General features: G+C 51.2%; 1 protein-coding gene across 3 annotated transcripts in view; it reads right to left on the minus strand.

Moving 5' to 3' along the window:
- Positions 1-14,474, minus strand: part of ALG9 (ALG9 alpha-1,2-mannosyltransferase) — a 78,010-nt gene that overhangs the window by 11,944 nt on the left and 51,592 nt on the right. For 2 of the 3 annotated variants that reach the window (XM_075604406.1, XM_075604408.1), the window contains one exon: positions 4,511-4,641. In XM_075604406.1, coding sequence (XP_075460521.1) covers positions 4,511-4,641 — 131 coding nt within the window. Of the gene's footprint in view, positions 1-4,510; positions 4,642-14,474 lie in introns of those variants that run through there. The other variant, XM_075604407.1, reaches the window with a different exon arrangement.

A 14,474-nucleotide genomic window follows, 5' to 3' on the forward strand; every position in this document is an offset into this window, starting at 1 on the left:
TTCCCAACGCCGTTCCTGCCAAGGACACCATATTAGCTCTATATAAACTGCCTGAAACTCAGGAGGTGGCAATTTTAAAGAACTTCTTTTTTGTGGCGTGTGTGTGTGTGTGTGTGTGTGTGTGTGTGTGTGTGTGTGTGTGTGTGTGTGTGTGTGTGTGTGTGTGTGTGTGTGTGTGTGTGTGTGTGTGTGTGTGTGTGTGTGTGTGTGTGTGTGTGTGTGTGTGTGTGTGTGGGGTCTGGAATACTGGAATACACAAAAAAAAAAAGTTTCCCCCCCGTTCCTACAATATGTATTCTTTATGGGTTAAATTCAGTTTTTCAATTACCTACTCTGCTAACGATGGCATCCTCTTGCAAATAAATAAAAATAAAAGCCATTAACCCCCTGATTTCCAGGATCCCATGCCAGCTTTACCAAATGTGGTGGAGGTTTTTTTTTTAACCAGTGTTATTCAATCTTTTGCAATTAAAAAAAACAAAAAAAAAAAAACGGAACCTTTCTCAAGGGGGGTACATAATACATAATAATAATACATAGACTATATTAAAAGATGTAAATTGCCCTACATGTACACCTTTCAAACATGTCTATTTCACTTTGGCCCATTGGGACTGTTCCTTTAACCCCAACGCATTGACGGCAGCAAAGGTATTACATGTACGGCCCCTACAATGAATCATACAGCAGTTACACGGCTAATTTTGCAACGACTGTACTAATATCTGGAGGTGCATGTTTGGACCGGACCAAAGACCGTTTTGGCTTGACCCTACTGTGGCAAGGGAGGGAAGAGTGCAGGGAAGGGAGCGTGGACAGCGCAATGGGGGGTGGGGAAGAAAAAAGGGAGAGGGGTGGGCAAAATCCCTCCGCCCAACAACCTGGGGCCCAAGTTGAGACTAGTCCTGGGCCCCGGGAAAGCGGTCAGCAACTCCGGCTATAAATATTTCATGTTGTGCTTACGAAGTATTTGCTCTCCCGGATTCCCCTTCCCTGGAAGCCTCGGGTTGAGCCCGTGTGAAGGGCAGCCTTACAGTGACTGGCACATTTCAGGGGGACACCTGAAATCGGCTTCCTTTTTCTGCACAGAAAAGAGCTTTTGATACTTAGAATGGCTCCTCTTCAAATGTCACAAGCATGTATTCAGCTGCCCCTAAAAGCAGCATGCAAGCAAACCACTTTACATAGGACGCTTACTCTGTGCAGCTGTGTCTAGCAGCACTAATGCCGACCCCATTACTGCCAGGAAATGCAAATATCTTACCGGGAGATGGGGGGGGAGGGGATGAGGGGGGGGAAGGGGAGAGGGGGGAGGGAAGGGGGAGAAGGAGGGGGGGAAGGGGGAGAAGGAAGGGGGAGAAGGAGGGGGGGAAGGGGGAGAGGGAAGGGGGAGAGGGAGGGGGGGAAGGGGGAGAGGGAAGGGGGAGAGGGAGGGGGGAAGGGGGAGAGGGAGGGGGGAAGGGGGAGAGGGAGGAGGGAAGGGGGAGAGGGAGGGGAAGGGGGAGGGGGGGGAAATGAGGAGAGGGGGGGGGGGGGACGGCTACATAATGAATGCAAAACCCTGTCACTGCCAGAGGTGCCAGCAATATAACGCTCAACTGCATCCCACAACCGCATTGAGATGCAATGCAAAGATCTCCTTTACCAGCAAAACTTATCCACACTTTGCTCCTCTCTGTAGTAGCAAAGGTGTTAAATATTAAGAGCAGCGCTTTAAACCTTCCTGATGGCTCATTAAGCTCTGCAGTGGCCTAGGGCTACAAGACCCCGAGGCACATTAATTAATTCACCTCGTTAGATGTGCACAAAACTCGCTGCTGGCGCTTTTTGTTACACCTGTGGCAGTGATGGAAGCTGCCGCGTGGACGAGATGCCTGCCTTGCATCACGAGCGGAGACGTGGGCTTTTACGCCAATGCGGTGCGCTCAAGCCTCTCAAATGGCAAAGCAACTCTGAAGTCCTTGCCAAGTCCTGATTTCTCGCCGTGCCCCAGGGGACTGAAAAGCAAAAAAAAAGCGTCTGATCTCCGGAGGGAAGAGCGGAGCAGTCCATGCTTAGGAGCCTCATGCGTAATGAATGGCGAAGCCCTAACCTTTCCCTCCCCCCCAACAGGCAAACCTGAACATTGTCCTCTTCCCCTGAGGGGCCTTTGATGACGCATGAGCCAAGTGTGTGGAGGAAAGAGGCTAGGGGGCTGGGGAGGAGGAGTGACAGGTTTGCGTTTTTAATGGTCTCCTAGGGGCCTTTCTGTCCGATCTTGTGACACTGCAGAAGATGACACTTGGCTATGCTTCGTTTCTGTACAAAGATAAAGCAGCAATCCCCCCTAGAAGCCTATAGGAGTTCAACTCGTGTTAGTATCTTGCCCATCCGAGCAGGTTGATATATTTTAAATGTTTGCTAGTGTTATAAATCATGATCTTCTTAAGCTCTAGCTTCTAAGGCCTTGTCCAGGGTGACGCAGAGCGCGCGTGCGCTGGCCGCGATGAAACACATTGCGGCAATGTGTGTGGCCAGCGTGAGCGAGCGACTGCGCATGTACGGCGCTTAGCTGCTTGCCGAAGCAAGCAAATTTGATTGTGCCGCGCGCTGGCGCGTTACTTGAGCGGTTCGCCCAATGACGGCGAACCAGCTCTGTGACATCGTGGCCGCACCCCCCGTGCATGCACAACTAGCTGGCCAGGAAAAGCACGGCCAAGCAGAGTGCGCGACGTCACCGCGCACTGGCCGCAGCCTAAGGTTACCATGGTAACTACACTGAGGAGAGCTCCATTTTAACATCCCCGGACACTTAATATTTCAAACGGTTGCATCTCCCATACAGAGTGTCAGATTGTTTAAATAAAAACATTAGGAAGGAAAAGCTCTCTCAGAGGTGGCATTCACGGTTGGCAGAGGTGCAGTCCTGCTTGGCAACAGAGTGAAAGCAGTAAGTCGTGTCCCATCTATTAGTTTACTCAGCTGTTCTACAGTATTTAAGGAGCAAGCCCACAAAAAGCAGGCAAAAAATATATATATTTTCCTAAACAACTTATTTAATCAGGTTTTTTTTTTTTTTTTTTTTTAACAACACATTTGGTTCTTGTAGTAAATCAATGTGTTTCCATTTTCTTAGGGTCCATTCAATTCGCATATTGTCTGAATTGTGATTTCCTTCATTATCTCATTAATAATATGCCAAATAAAGCAACAGAGAGAATGTTACGAGAGATTAGGTAAAGATTGTAAAAAAAAATTTTTTTAAAACAAAACCAAGCAGTTGTTACTATATAATTTATTACAAAGGTTTTTTTTTTAAAGGCGTTGCAAAGTGAAATCTCCACTGCACAAAACACACTCGCTGAACCAGCCTTGATTGGCCCAGAATAATCACTCACGCAACTCCCCCTGTATAGGACGAACCAGGATCTCAGAATAACCAAAAAAGGGAGGAGGAACAGAGTGCACTGTGCCAAGTGCTCAATAACAGTGTTAGAAGCAGTAAAAAGCAAAAATCCACACATGAGCTCCACAAATGAAATTAATGGCAATGTGTTATATGCAAGAAATAATAATAATAATATATATATATATATCTCAAATAAAAAGATCACTTGTGAGCACATTCACATGTCTTAGACAGGTCTGCAACCCTGCCTTTCACCATCATCCAGCATACAGGGTTTCCACTGCATACACACCACACACACACACACACCACACACACACCACAAGTAATAATTTATTTACTGTATACAATATTGTACTTGGGATTTTACCCAACAACCAGATTAGATAAGTGGGTATATACAGTCATGGTAACATCCCCAAAATCATCCCCTAACGAAACAAGAGGCTTGTGAAACGCGTAGGGATTGTGGAGATGTTCCACTGGTTGGACTCACACTTCCGGATGACCGCTCCAAAACGCCATTACACATGCAGCACTTCGGGTGCTTTCCTTTGTGGAGCTCAACTTTCTATGTTGAAGTATGTAGATATTAGCGCAGAAAACTATTGAATGTTTACCTCAGTGCGCTGTCTCCCCCCTTTTTTTGGTTAAAGTTTAAAAAGGCATCAGTCACCATAATTTAATCTCAAACATGGGTGGGAACCTCCTTTAGTATATTTAATTTACAGTCACTTTAAATAACAAGACCCTTTATAGATATGCTACAGAGAAGGCCGCATCAAGCCGAACCAAGAGAAAGTTGCGAATTCCGGTATTGGACAAGGTGCCAAGTCCCTTCCCCTGCGAGAAAAAAACGCAAGCAGCAGGTTGGCCCTTTCCCCCTCCTTCCCCGCGCTGAATAAGCAGTCAGAAATCCTTCTACCCCCCTGGAAATGTACTTGGGCCCCTGGGATACATTTGTGTCCCAAGCCCCATACAAGCTAGTGCCGGGCATGGCTACAGTGGCATTAGTGTGGCCAACTCTGGGGTGGAATTCTGGTAGTGAATTTCTGGTACTCTGGTTTGCATTGCACCATTACAATGGCACAAGGGATCATGGTTATAAACACCAACACTTACTTTGCAGCATGCAGGAATGGTTTGTAGGCTATAACTGTCCACTCTTCCTTGTTTGCAGAGTAACGTGGTTCCCGGGCTGTTTCAGTAATGGTATCCAGATCCACCAAGTAATGGCACTTGGCAATGTCCACCTGTATTGAGAATCATAGGGAGAACACTTTAGGTTGTACATTACACATAGTATCAAAGGCTGTGATATTGCACGCAGACCACAAAATAAATCCGGTGATGGGCTGCACCAGGAGTAGCTTAGCAATAATATCACTGCAGGTGAACAGATATTATACGCGTATTACTACGTTCCATGCGCAACGGTCCTTCTTCAGGCCTACTCTGCCTACATAGGTCCAGATCCACAAAAGAGTGGTAAGATTTAGCACGCCTTTAATATGAAGGGGAGTAAAAGCGTGCTAAAGCTAAGCACCTTTTGTGGATCTGGGCCATAGTATTCTATGTTACAGGGGCAGTCTCTCCTAGGATAAACGTGAGCCAAGGACAGGGGCATGGTTTACTAGATTAAATGAAGCTGTTCTCAAAAACAGACAAGCCCAAGTATTTTCAAATGTTTTTTCTTTATAATTTGTAACATTTCCAGGGTAAACAAAATCTGTTTAATATATTTTAGTGATCAGGCTGTTTGCTAAAGGCAAAGTGTTCTTTTTGGTGTGTTCTTTGTTTCTATAGAAATAGTCATGCCTCGCTGCTTCACCTGCACATAAAACCCCCCTTACAAGATCTACAAATTCCCTGAAGATTCAGAAAAATCATTCCAATTCAGCAGTTCATCAAATGCATATAAAGTCAAAATGTACAGGGCAGTCCTACCCCGCGGGCAGCATCTACCCTTCCTAAACGCGTACAGAAAAGACCATTGGTTCATGTGGTCACCCACATTGGGACATTTAGGAGCCATGTTGCGACCCATCCTCAGTGAAGCAATGTGTTGAATAAACCACCAGAAGTCAACACAAATACAGAACTGCAAACCTCACCTCTTCACTTTTGGCACCAAAGTGAATTAACCCAAGTATTGGGTACTCATGTAAGACCTTGTCCAACATTTTTAATATTCCATATAGTACAAAACCAATGTCTAAAACAGGGGTGGCCAACTTCCGTCCTCCAGGGCCACCAACAGGTATTAGGGATATCCCTGCTTCAGCACAGGTTTCTCAATCAGGGTCAACCCTCTGCTGAAGCTGGAATATCCTTAAAACCTGACCAGTTGGTGGCTCTTGACTGGAGTTGGCCACCCCATGTCTAACAGCCTTACACAATTTGGTCAAGACTACCCATCCCATGGAATATAAAATACACATTACTTTCATTAGTGCCAGGTTATGAAAGTTATATTTCAAAGGAGGTAATATTTTAGCTGGGATGTCACAGTTGGTGAGTAACAAGATACTCCCTTGAAAATTTGCCACATTTAAAGATGCGCCACAAAATTTCTCCAGCATTGAAAAGTGTGGGACGATTTGACAATGTAGCATGAAATCAGAAGGAGAAACAAGATAATGTGTGGCATATTGTTTATTTTGAGGAGATTTAAGGTCTTTATTTTAAATGATGGAAGTTAACACTACTTTGTTAGTGTAGCTATAAGTTCCATCCAAGCAGATCGAGTAGGGTTTTAAGGGGCTCGTGGATCAAGTTTTGGCACGGAATAGCACACCCACTCTGAAATTAACTTCTATTCAAGTCACTTGGGAGTTCTCTTGGGCTAAAGAAAAATCATTTCCCAAACAACCGATCGGCACCCGAGCTCTAGGGGTAGCTAACATGACAACGAGCCGGGCAGTGCGACGTCATGACGACGAGGAGGTGGTTCCAGATAAACGCAATGGAGGAAGTATATGCCTACTGGCATCTGGAAGCACGCGAGACGCCAGCACCTCCACACTGGATCTCCAACAGTTCCAGCCCGGTTCACGTGACACAAGAAGCCATTTATACCCAAAAGCGCAAAAAAGACAACGGAATCCACGAGTGTGATTCCAGTTGTCTGTCTGTTTTGTGTGGTTTTATCACATTTTCTAGCAGTATTACGCTACTGTATGTACTTTTTTCTATTTCTCTGTTTATCTCCAAAGTTTGAACTGATTCCATGGGTCTAATTCATCACGTCAGATTGTATTATTGAGCACAGTGTGAGTGTTTCAAAGTTCATCGTTGGTCTCCTACATCACTGGGTGTTAATTAATGGTACACCAATTCCATTGATTAAGCAACATAAGTTAATACTGTGAAATTACTAATCGCTTAGAAGTTCACCTCACCTAAACAATTGCACAAGCATATAGTAATGCCTCACATTCACGATCACCCTTATTAGTTGTATGAATTTTATTCTGTCTGTCATTTCCCTATAGTGCATGTGAACAGCACTGTTGGATAACAATGCACTATTGTATTCTATACACTGTTTTTTTCTTTTTGTATTTATATAAATCACATTGTAAATGTGCAACTCAAGACCAGTGCCAAGGTGGACCATTTGTTTCATCAAGTGATTGAAGGATTTGGACGATCCGTGAGTTTTTCTGGCAGCAGGACTTACATATTTGGGTAATTATATTTTCACTCTCACCTTTCACTGGGATGTACTGTAATATTGTTTAATGTTAATATTCTTCAACTGTATGAGATCTAGAAAGTAGGTCACAATTTGATTTGCATTAGATAAAGCGCTGGAATGTGTGTTGAATCCAGTGGGAGTTCACGCTGGAAGGCGTGCGATTTCCTGTACCCCCCACTTGATGCATGTGCTCCTTAAAGTTTTATTTAATCAATGTATCAATGTAATCTGCTTCCTTGGGAAGATCCAATGTCCTCCCCCCATGTGTGCTGGGGAAAGAGGCGGGCGGGAGGGGGAGTTTCACTTCTTTGCTTCTTGTGCAAAAAGGAGAACGTTTCTATTTTCTTCTCATCTTATCTGGACATCACTGTTCTTCCCCGATAGTTGTGCTCCCATAAATAGCTGAACAAAACTAAAAGGGATGAACAATTTACTTGAATATAGTCTTTTCTATTGAGGTTAGAGGCAAGAGGTTAGATGAACCTCGCCAAAAGATTTGTTTACCATGTTAAAGGAGAAAAAAAAAAAAAAAATATTCGAAAGTATCATTTGTTTACAATATAATCTATGAAACATACCGCCGCCTTAGTTCACTTTGATACTAGAAGGGAGTTTACCATTAGAGACCCATTCCACTTTAACTGGAGCAAAATACCCCAACACCATGACACTATTTCAATGTAACGCAACCAGCAACAAAGGAAAGGGTTCATGGGAAGGATGTTGATCCAGGGAGAAGTCTGATTGTCATTACTGGCGTCAGAAAGGTATTTATCTTTCCCCTTATTAAACATCATTTTATAGTGGTTCACGGGGGATGTGGGGGGGGGGGGGGTATTTGCCTTCCTCTGGATCAAAATACATACAAATACGTATAAGATAAGTAATTATGGTCTAAATTGAGCATAGAGTGATGGACATACATTATGTCTTTTTTTAATCTCGTCTACTATGAAACCACTTGAACAGAAGTGAATGCGTTGTAAACATCTTCTCACCATAGCAAGTAGGAGTTCAAGTGATGGATATTCCAAATGAATAACCTGATCGTACCATAGACATTCCGGTATTCCACGGGTTGGTAACCATGCGTTGCTGCTCCCTCTGGCATTATAGGATGTCAACACTGGGCAGGATAGACCTCACAGGACTGTACAAAAACCTAATACATGCAGACACAAATTATCCACTAACTGAGGCTTGTGGGATTGAATACATCTCTGGACTGCTAGGACTGTCATTTTCTTGGCACGTTTTCACAAGTGGAGATGGTGCTGGGGAAGCTAATTTTCTCAACATCCTTCTCCCTTCAGTCAAAATTAAAAACGGCTTCTGCCCGTTGACATATTATTTGTTGATTTTCATCTGTAGAATAAAGAGGTCAGACATCGATTGGGCATGTCATCGGCAAGACATGTGAGCACTTACTGCCAAAAGGTGAAAGAAACCTGCATAACGTAGGAGTTCAGCAGACGTGCAGGAGGAGAACCTGCACATTGCAGGAGGGCAGTGCGGGGAAGAGAGGACAGAATATGCATGTTACAGGACGGGGCAATGCGGGGGAGAGGGGAGAATATGCACGTTACAGGACGGGGCAATGCGGGGAGAGAGGAGAATATGCACGTTACAGGACGGGGCAATGCGGGGGAGAGGGGAGAATATGCACGTTACAGGACGGGCAATGTGGGGGGGGGGGGAGAATATGCACGTTACAGGACAGGGCAATGCGGGGGGAGGGGAGAATATGCACGTTACAGGACGGGGCAATGCGGGGGGAGGGGAGAATATGCACGTTACAGGACGGGGCAATGCGGGGGAGAGGGGAGAATATGCACGTTACAGGACGGGGCAATGCGGGGGGGAGGGGAGAATATGCACGTTACAGGACGGGGCAATGCGGGGGGGGAGGGGAGAATATGCACGTTACAGGACGGGGCAATGCGGGGGGGGAGGGGAGAATATGCACGTTACAGGACGGGCGAATGCGGGGGGAGGGGAGAATATGCACGTTACAGGACGGGGCAATGCGGGGGGAGGGGAGAATATGCACGTTACAGGACGGGGCAATGCGGGGGGAGGGGAGAATATGCACGTTACAGGACGGGGCAATGCGGGGGGAGGGGAGAATATGCACGTTACAGGACGGGGCAATGCGGGGGGAGGGGAGAATATGCACGTTACAGGACGGGGCAATGCGGGGGGAGGGGAGAATATGCACGTTACAGGACGGGGCAATGCGGGGGGAGGGGAGAATATGCACGTTACAGGACGGGGCAATGCGGGGGGAGGGGAGAATATGCACGTTACAGGACGGGGCAATGCGGGGGGGAGGGGAGAATATGCACGTTACAGGACGGGGCAATGCGGGGGGAGGGGAGAATATGCACGTTACAGGACGGGGCAATGCGGGGGGGAGGGGAGAATATGCACGTTACAGGACGGGGCAATGCGGGGGGAGGGGAGCATATGCACGTTACAGGACGGGCGAATGCGGGGGAGAGGGGAGAATATGCACGTTACAGGACGGGCGAATGCGGGGGGGAGGGGAGAATATGCACGTTACAGGACGGGCGAATGCGGGGGGGAGGGGAGAATATGCACGCTACAGGACGGGCGAATGCGGGGGGGAGGGGAGAATATGCACGTTACAGGACGGGCGAATGCGGGGGAGAGGGGAGAATATGCACGTTACAGGACGGGCGAATGCGGGGGGGAGGGGAGAATATGCACGTTACAGGACGGGCGAATGCGGTGGGGAGGGGAGAATATGCACGTTACAGGACGGGCGAATGCGGGGGAGAGGGGAGAATATGCACGTTACAGGACGGGGCAATGCGGGGGGAGGGGAGAATATGCACGTTACAGGACGGGGCAATGCGGGGGAGAGGGGAGAATATGCACGTTACAGGACGGGGCAATGCGGGGGAGAGGGGAGAATATGCATGTTACAGGACGGGGCAATGCGGGGGAAAGGGGAGAATATGCACGTTACAGGACGGGGCAATGCGGGGGAAAGGGGAGAATATGCACGTTACAGGACGGGGCAATGCGGGGGGGGGGGGGGAGAATATGCACGTTACAGGACGGGGCAATGCGGGGGAGAGGGGAGAATATGCACGTTACAGGACGGGGCAATGCGGGGGGGGGGGGGGGAGAATATGCACGTTACAGGACGGGGCAATGCGGGGGGAGAGGGGAGAATATGCACGTTACAGGACGGGGCAATGCGGGGGAGGGGAGAATATGCACGTTACAGGACGGGGCAATGCGGGGGAGGGGAGAATATGCACGTTACAGGACGGGGCAATGCGGGGGAGAGGGGAGAATATGCACGTTACAGGACGGGGCAATGCGGGGGAGAGGGGAGAATATGCACGTTACAGGACGGGGCAATGCGGGGAGAGGGGAGAATATGCACGTTACAGGACGGGCGAATGCGAGGGGGAGGGGAGAATATGCACGTTACAGGACGGGCGAATGCGGGGGGGAGGGGAGAATATGCACGTTACAGGACGGGCGAATGCGGGGGGGAGGGGAGAATATGCACGTTACAGGACGGGCGAATGCGGGGGGGAGGGGAGAATATGCACGTTACAGGACGGGGCAATGCGGGGGGGGGGGAGAATATGCACGTTACAGGACGGGGCAATGCGGGGGAGAGGGGAGAATATGCACGTTACAGGACGGGGCAATGCGGGGGAGGGGAGAATATGCACGTTACAGGACGGGGCAATGCGGGGAGGGGAGAATATGCACGTTACAGGACGGGGCAATGCGGGGGGGAGGGGAGAATATGCACGTTACAGGACGGGGCAATGCGGGGAGAGGGGAGAATATGCACGTTACAGGACGGGGCAATGCGGGGGAAAGGGGAGAATATGCACGTTACAGGACGGGGCAATGCGGGGGGGAGGGGAGAATATGCACGTTACAGGACGGGGCAATGCGGGGGGAGGGGAGAATATGCACGTTACAGGACGGGGCAATGCGGGGGAGGGGAGAATATGCACGTTACAGGACGGGGCAATGCAGGGGGGAGGGGAGAATATGCACGTTACAGGACGGGGCAATGCGGGGGAGAGGGGAGAATATGCACGTTACAGGACGGGGCAATGCGGGGGGAGAGGGGAGAATATGCACGTTACAGGACGGGGCAATGCGGGGGAGAGGGGAGAATATGCACGTTACAGGACGGGGCAATGCGGGGGAGAGGGGAGAATATGCACGTTACAGGACGGGGTAATGCGGGGGGAGGGGAGAATATGCACGTTACAGGACGGGGCAATGCGGGGGGAGGGGAGAATATGCACGTTACAGGACGAGGCAATGTGGGGGGGGGGGAGAATATGCACGTTACAGGACGGGCGAATGCGGGGGGGAGGGGAGAATATGCACGTTACAGGACGGGCGAATGCGGGGGGGAGGGGAGAATATGCACGTTACAGGACGGGCGAATGCGGGGGAGAGGGGAGAATATGCACGTTACAGGACGGGGCAATGCGGGGGGGAGGGGAGAATATGCACGTTACAGGACGGGGCAATGCGGGGGAGAGGGGAGAATATGCACGTTACAGGACGGGGCAATGCGGGGGGGAGGGGAGAATATGCACGTTACAGGACGGGGCAATGCGGGGGAGAGGGGAGAATATGCACGTTACAGGACGGGGCAATGCGGGGGGAGGGGAGAATATGCACGTTACAGGACGGGGCAATGCGGAGGAGAGGGGAGAATATGCACGTTACAGGACGGGGCAATGCGGGGGGAGGGGAGAATATGCACGTTACAGGACGGGGCAATGCGGGGGAGAGGGGAGAATATGCACGTTACAGGACGGGGCAATGCGGGGGAGGGGAGAATATGCACGTTACAGGACGGGGCAATGCGGGGGGGAGGGGAGAATATGCACGTTACAGGACGGGCGAATGCGGGGGGGAGGGGAGAATATGCACGTTACAGGACGGGCGAATGCGGGGGGAGGGGAGAATATGCACGTTACAGGACGGGGCAATGTGGGGGAGAGGGGAGAATATGCACGTTACAGGACGGGGCAATGCGGGGGGAGGGGAGAATATGCACGTTACTGGACGGGGCAATGCGGGGGGAGGGGAGAATATGCACGTTACAGGACGGGGCAATGCGGGGGGAGGGGAGAATATGCACGTTACAGGACGGGGCAATGCGGGGGGAGGGGAGAATATGCACGTTACAGGACGGGGCAATGCGGGGGAGAGGGGAGAATATGCACGTTACAGGACGGGGCAATGCGGGGGGAGGGGAGAATATGCACGTTACAGGACGGGGCAATGCGGGGGGGAGGGGAGAATATGCACGTTACAGGACGGGGCAATGCGGGGGAGAGGGGAGAATATGCACGTTACAGGACGGGGCAATGCGGGGGGAGGGGAGAATATGCACGTTACAGGACGGGGCAATGCGGGGGGAGGGGAGAATATGCACGTTACAGGACGGGGCAATGCGGGGGAGAGGGGAGAATATGCACGTTACAGGACGGGGCAATGCGGGGGGAGGGGAGAATATGCACGTTACAGGACGGGGCAATGCGGGGGGGAGGGGAGAATATGCACGTTACAGGACGGGGCAATGCGGGGGAGAGGGGAGAATATGCACGTTACAGGACGGGGCAATGCGGGGGAGAGGGGAGAATATGCACGTTACAGGACGGGGCAATGCGGGGGAGGGGAGAATATGCACGTTACAGGACGGGGCAATGCGGGGAGAGGAGAGAATATGCACGTTACAGGACGGGCCAATGCGGGGGAGAGGGGAGAATATGCACGTTACAGGACGGGGCAATGCGGGGGAGAGGGGAGAATATGCACGTTACAGGACAGGGCAATGCGGGGGGGGGGAGAATATGCACGTTACAGGACGGGGCAATGCGGGGGGAGAGGGGAGAATATGCACGTTACAGGACGGGGCAATGCGGGGGAGAGGAGAGAATATGCACGTTACAGGACGGGGCAATGCGGGGGGAGGGGAGAGAATATGCACGTTACAGGACGGGGCAATGCGGGGGGAGGGGAGAATATGCACGTTACAGGACGGGGCAATGCGGGGGAGAGGGGAGAATATGCACGTTACAGGACGGGCGAATGCGGGGGAGAGGGGAGAATATGCACGTTACAGGACGGGCGAATGCGGGGGGGAGGGGAGAATATGCACGTTACAGGACGGTGCAATGCGGGGGAGAGGGGAGAATATGCACGTTACAGGACGGGGCAATGCGGGGGAGAGGGGAGAATATGCACGTTACAGGACGGGGCAATGCGGGGGGAGGGGAGAATATGCACGTTACAGGACGGGGCAATGCGGGGGGGGAGGGGAGAATATGCACGTTACAGGACGGGGCAATGCGGGGGGAGGGGAGAATATGCACGTTACAGGACGGGGCAATGCGGGGGGAGGGGAGAATATGCACGTTACAGGACGGGGCAATGCGGGGGGAGGGGAGAATATGCACGTTACAGGACGGGGCAATGCGGGGGGAGGGGAGAATATGCACGTTACAGGACGGGGCAATGCGGGGGGGAGGGGAGAATATGCACGTTACAGGACGGGGCAATGCGGGGGGGAGGGGAGAATATGCATGTTACAGGACGGGGCAATGCGGGGGGGAGGGGAGAATATGCACGTTACAGGACGGGGCAATGCGGGGGGAGGGGAGAATATGCACGTTACAGGACGGGCGAATGCGGGGGGGAGGGGAGAATATGCACGTTACAGGACGGGCGAATGCGGGGGGGAGGGGAGAATATGCACGTTACAGGACGGGGCAATGCGGGGGGAGGGGAGAATATGCATGTTACAGGACGGGCGAATGCGGGGGGGAGGGGAGAATATGCACGTTACAGGACGGGCGAATGCGGGGGGGAGGGGAGAATATGCACGTTACAGGACGGGCGAATGCGGGGGGGAGGGGAGAATATGCACGTTACAGGACGGGCGAATGCGGGGGGGGGGGGAGAATATGCACGTTACAGGACGGGGCAATGCGGGGAGAGGGGAGAATATGCACGTTACAGGACGGGGCAATGCGGGGAGAGGGGAGAATATGCACGTTACAGGACGGGGCAATGCGGGGGGAGGGGAGAATATGCACGTTACAGGACGGGGCAATGCGGGGGGGAGGGGAGAATATGCACGTTACAGGACGGGGCAATGCGGGGGAGAGGGGAGAATATGCACGTTACAGGACGGGGCAATGCGGGGGGAGGGAGAATATGCACGTTACAGGACGGGGCAATGCGGGGGGGGAGGGAGAATATGCACGTTACAGGACGGGGCAATGCGGGGGGGAGGGAGAATATGCACGTTACAGGACGGGGCAATGCGGGGGGGAGGGGAGAATATGCACGTTACAGGAC

Source organism: Ascaphus truei, chromosome 6, assembly GCF_040206685.1.
Source record: "Ascaphus truei isolate aAscTru1 chromosome 6, aAscTru1.hap1, whole genome shotgun sequence".
Classification (NCBI taxonomy): Eukaryota; Metazoa; Chordata; class Amphibia; order Anura; family Ascaphidae; genus Ascaphus; species Ascaphus truei.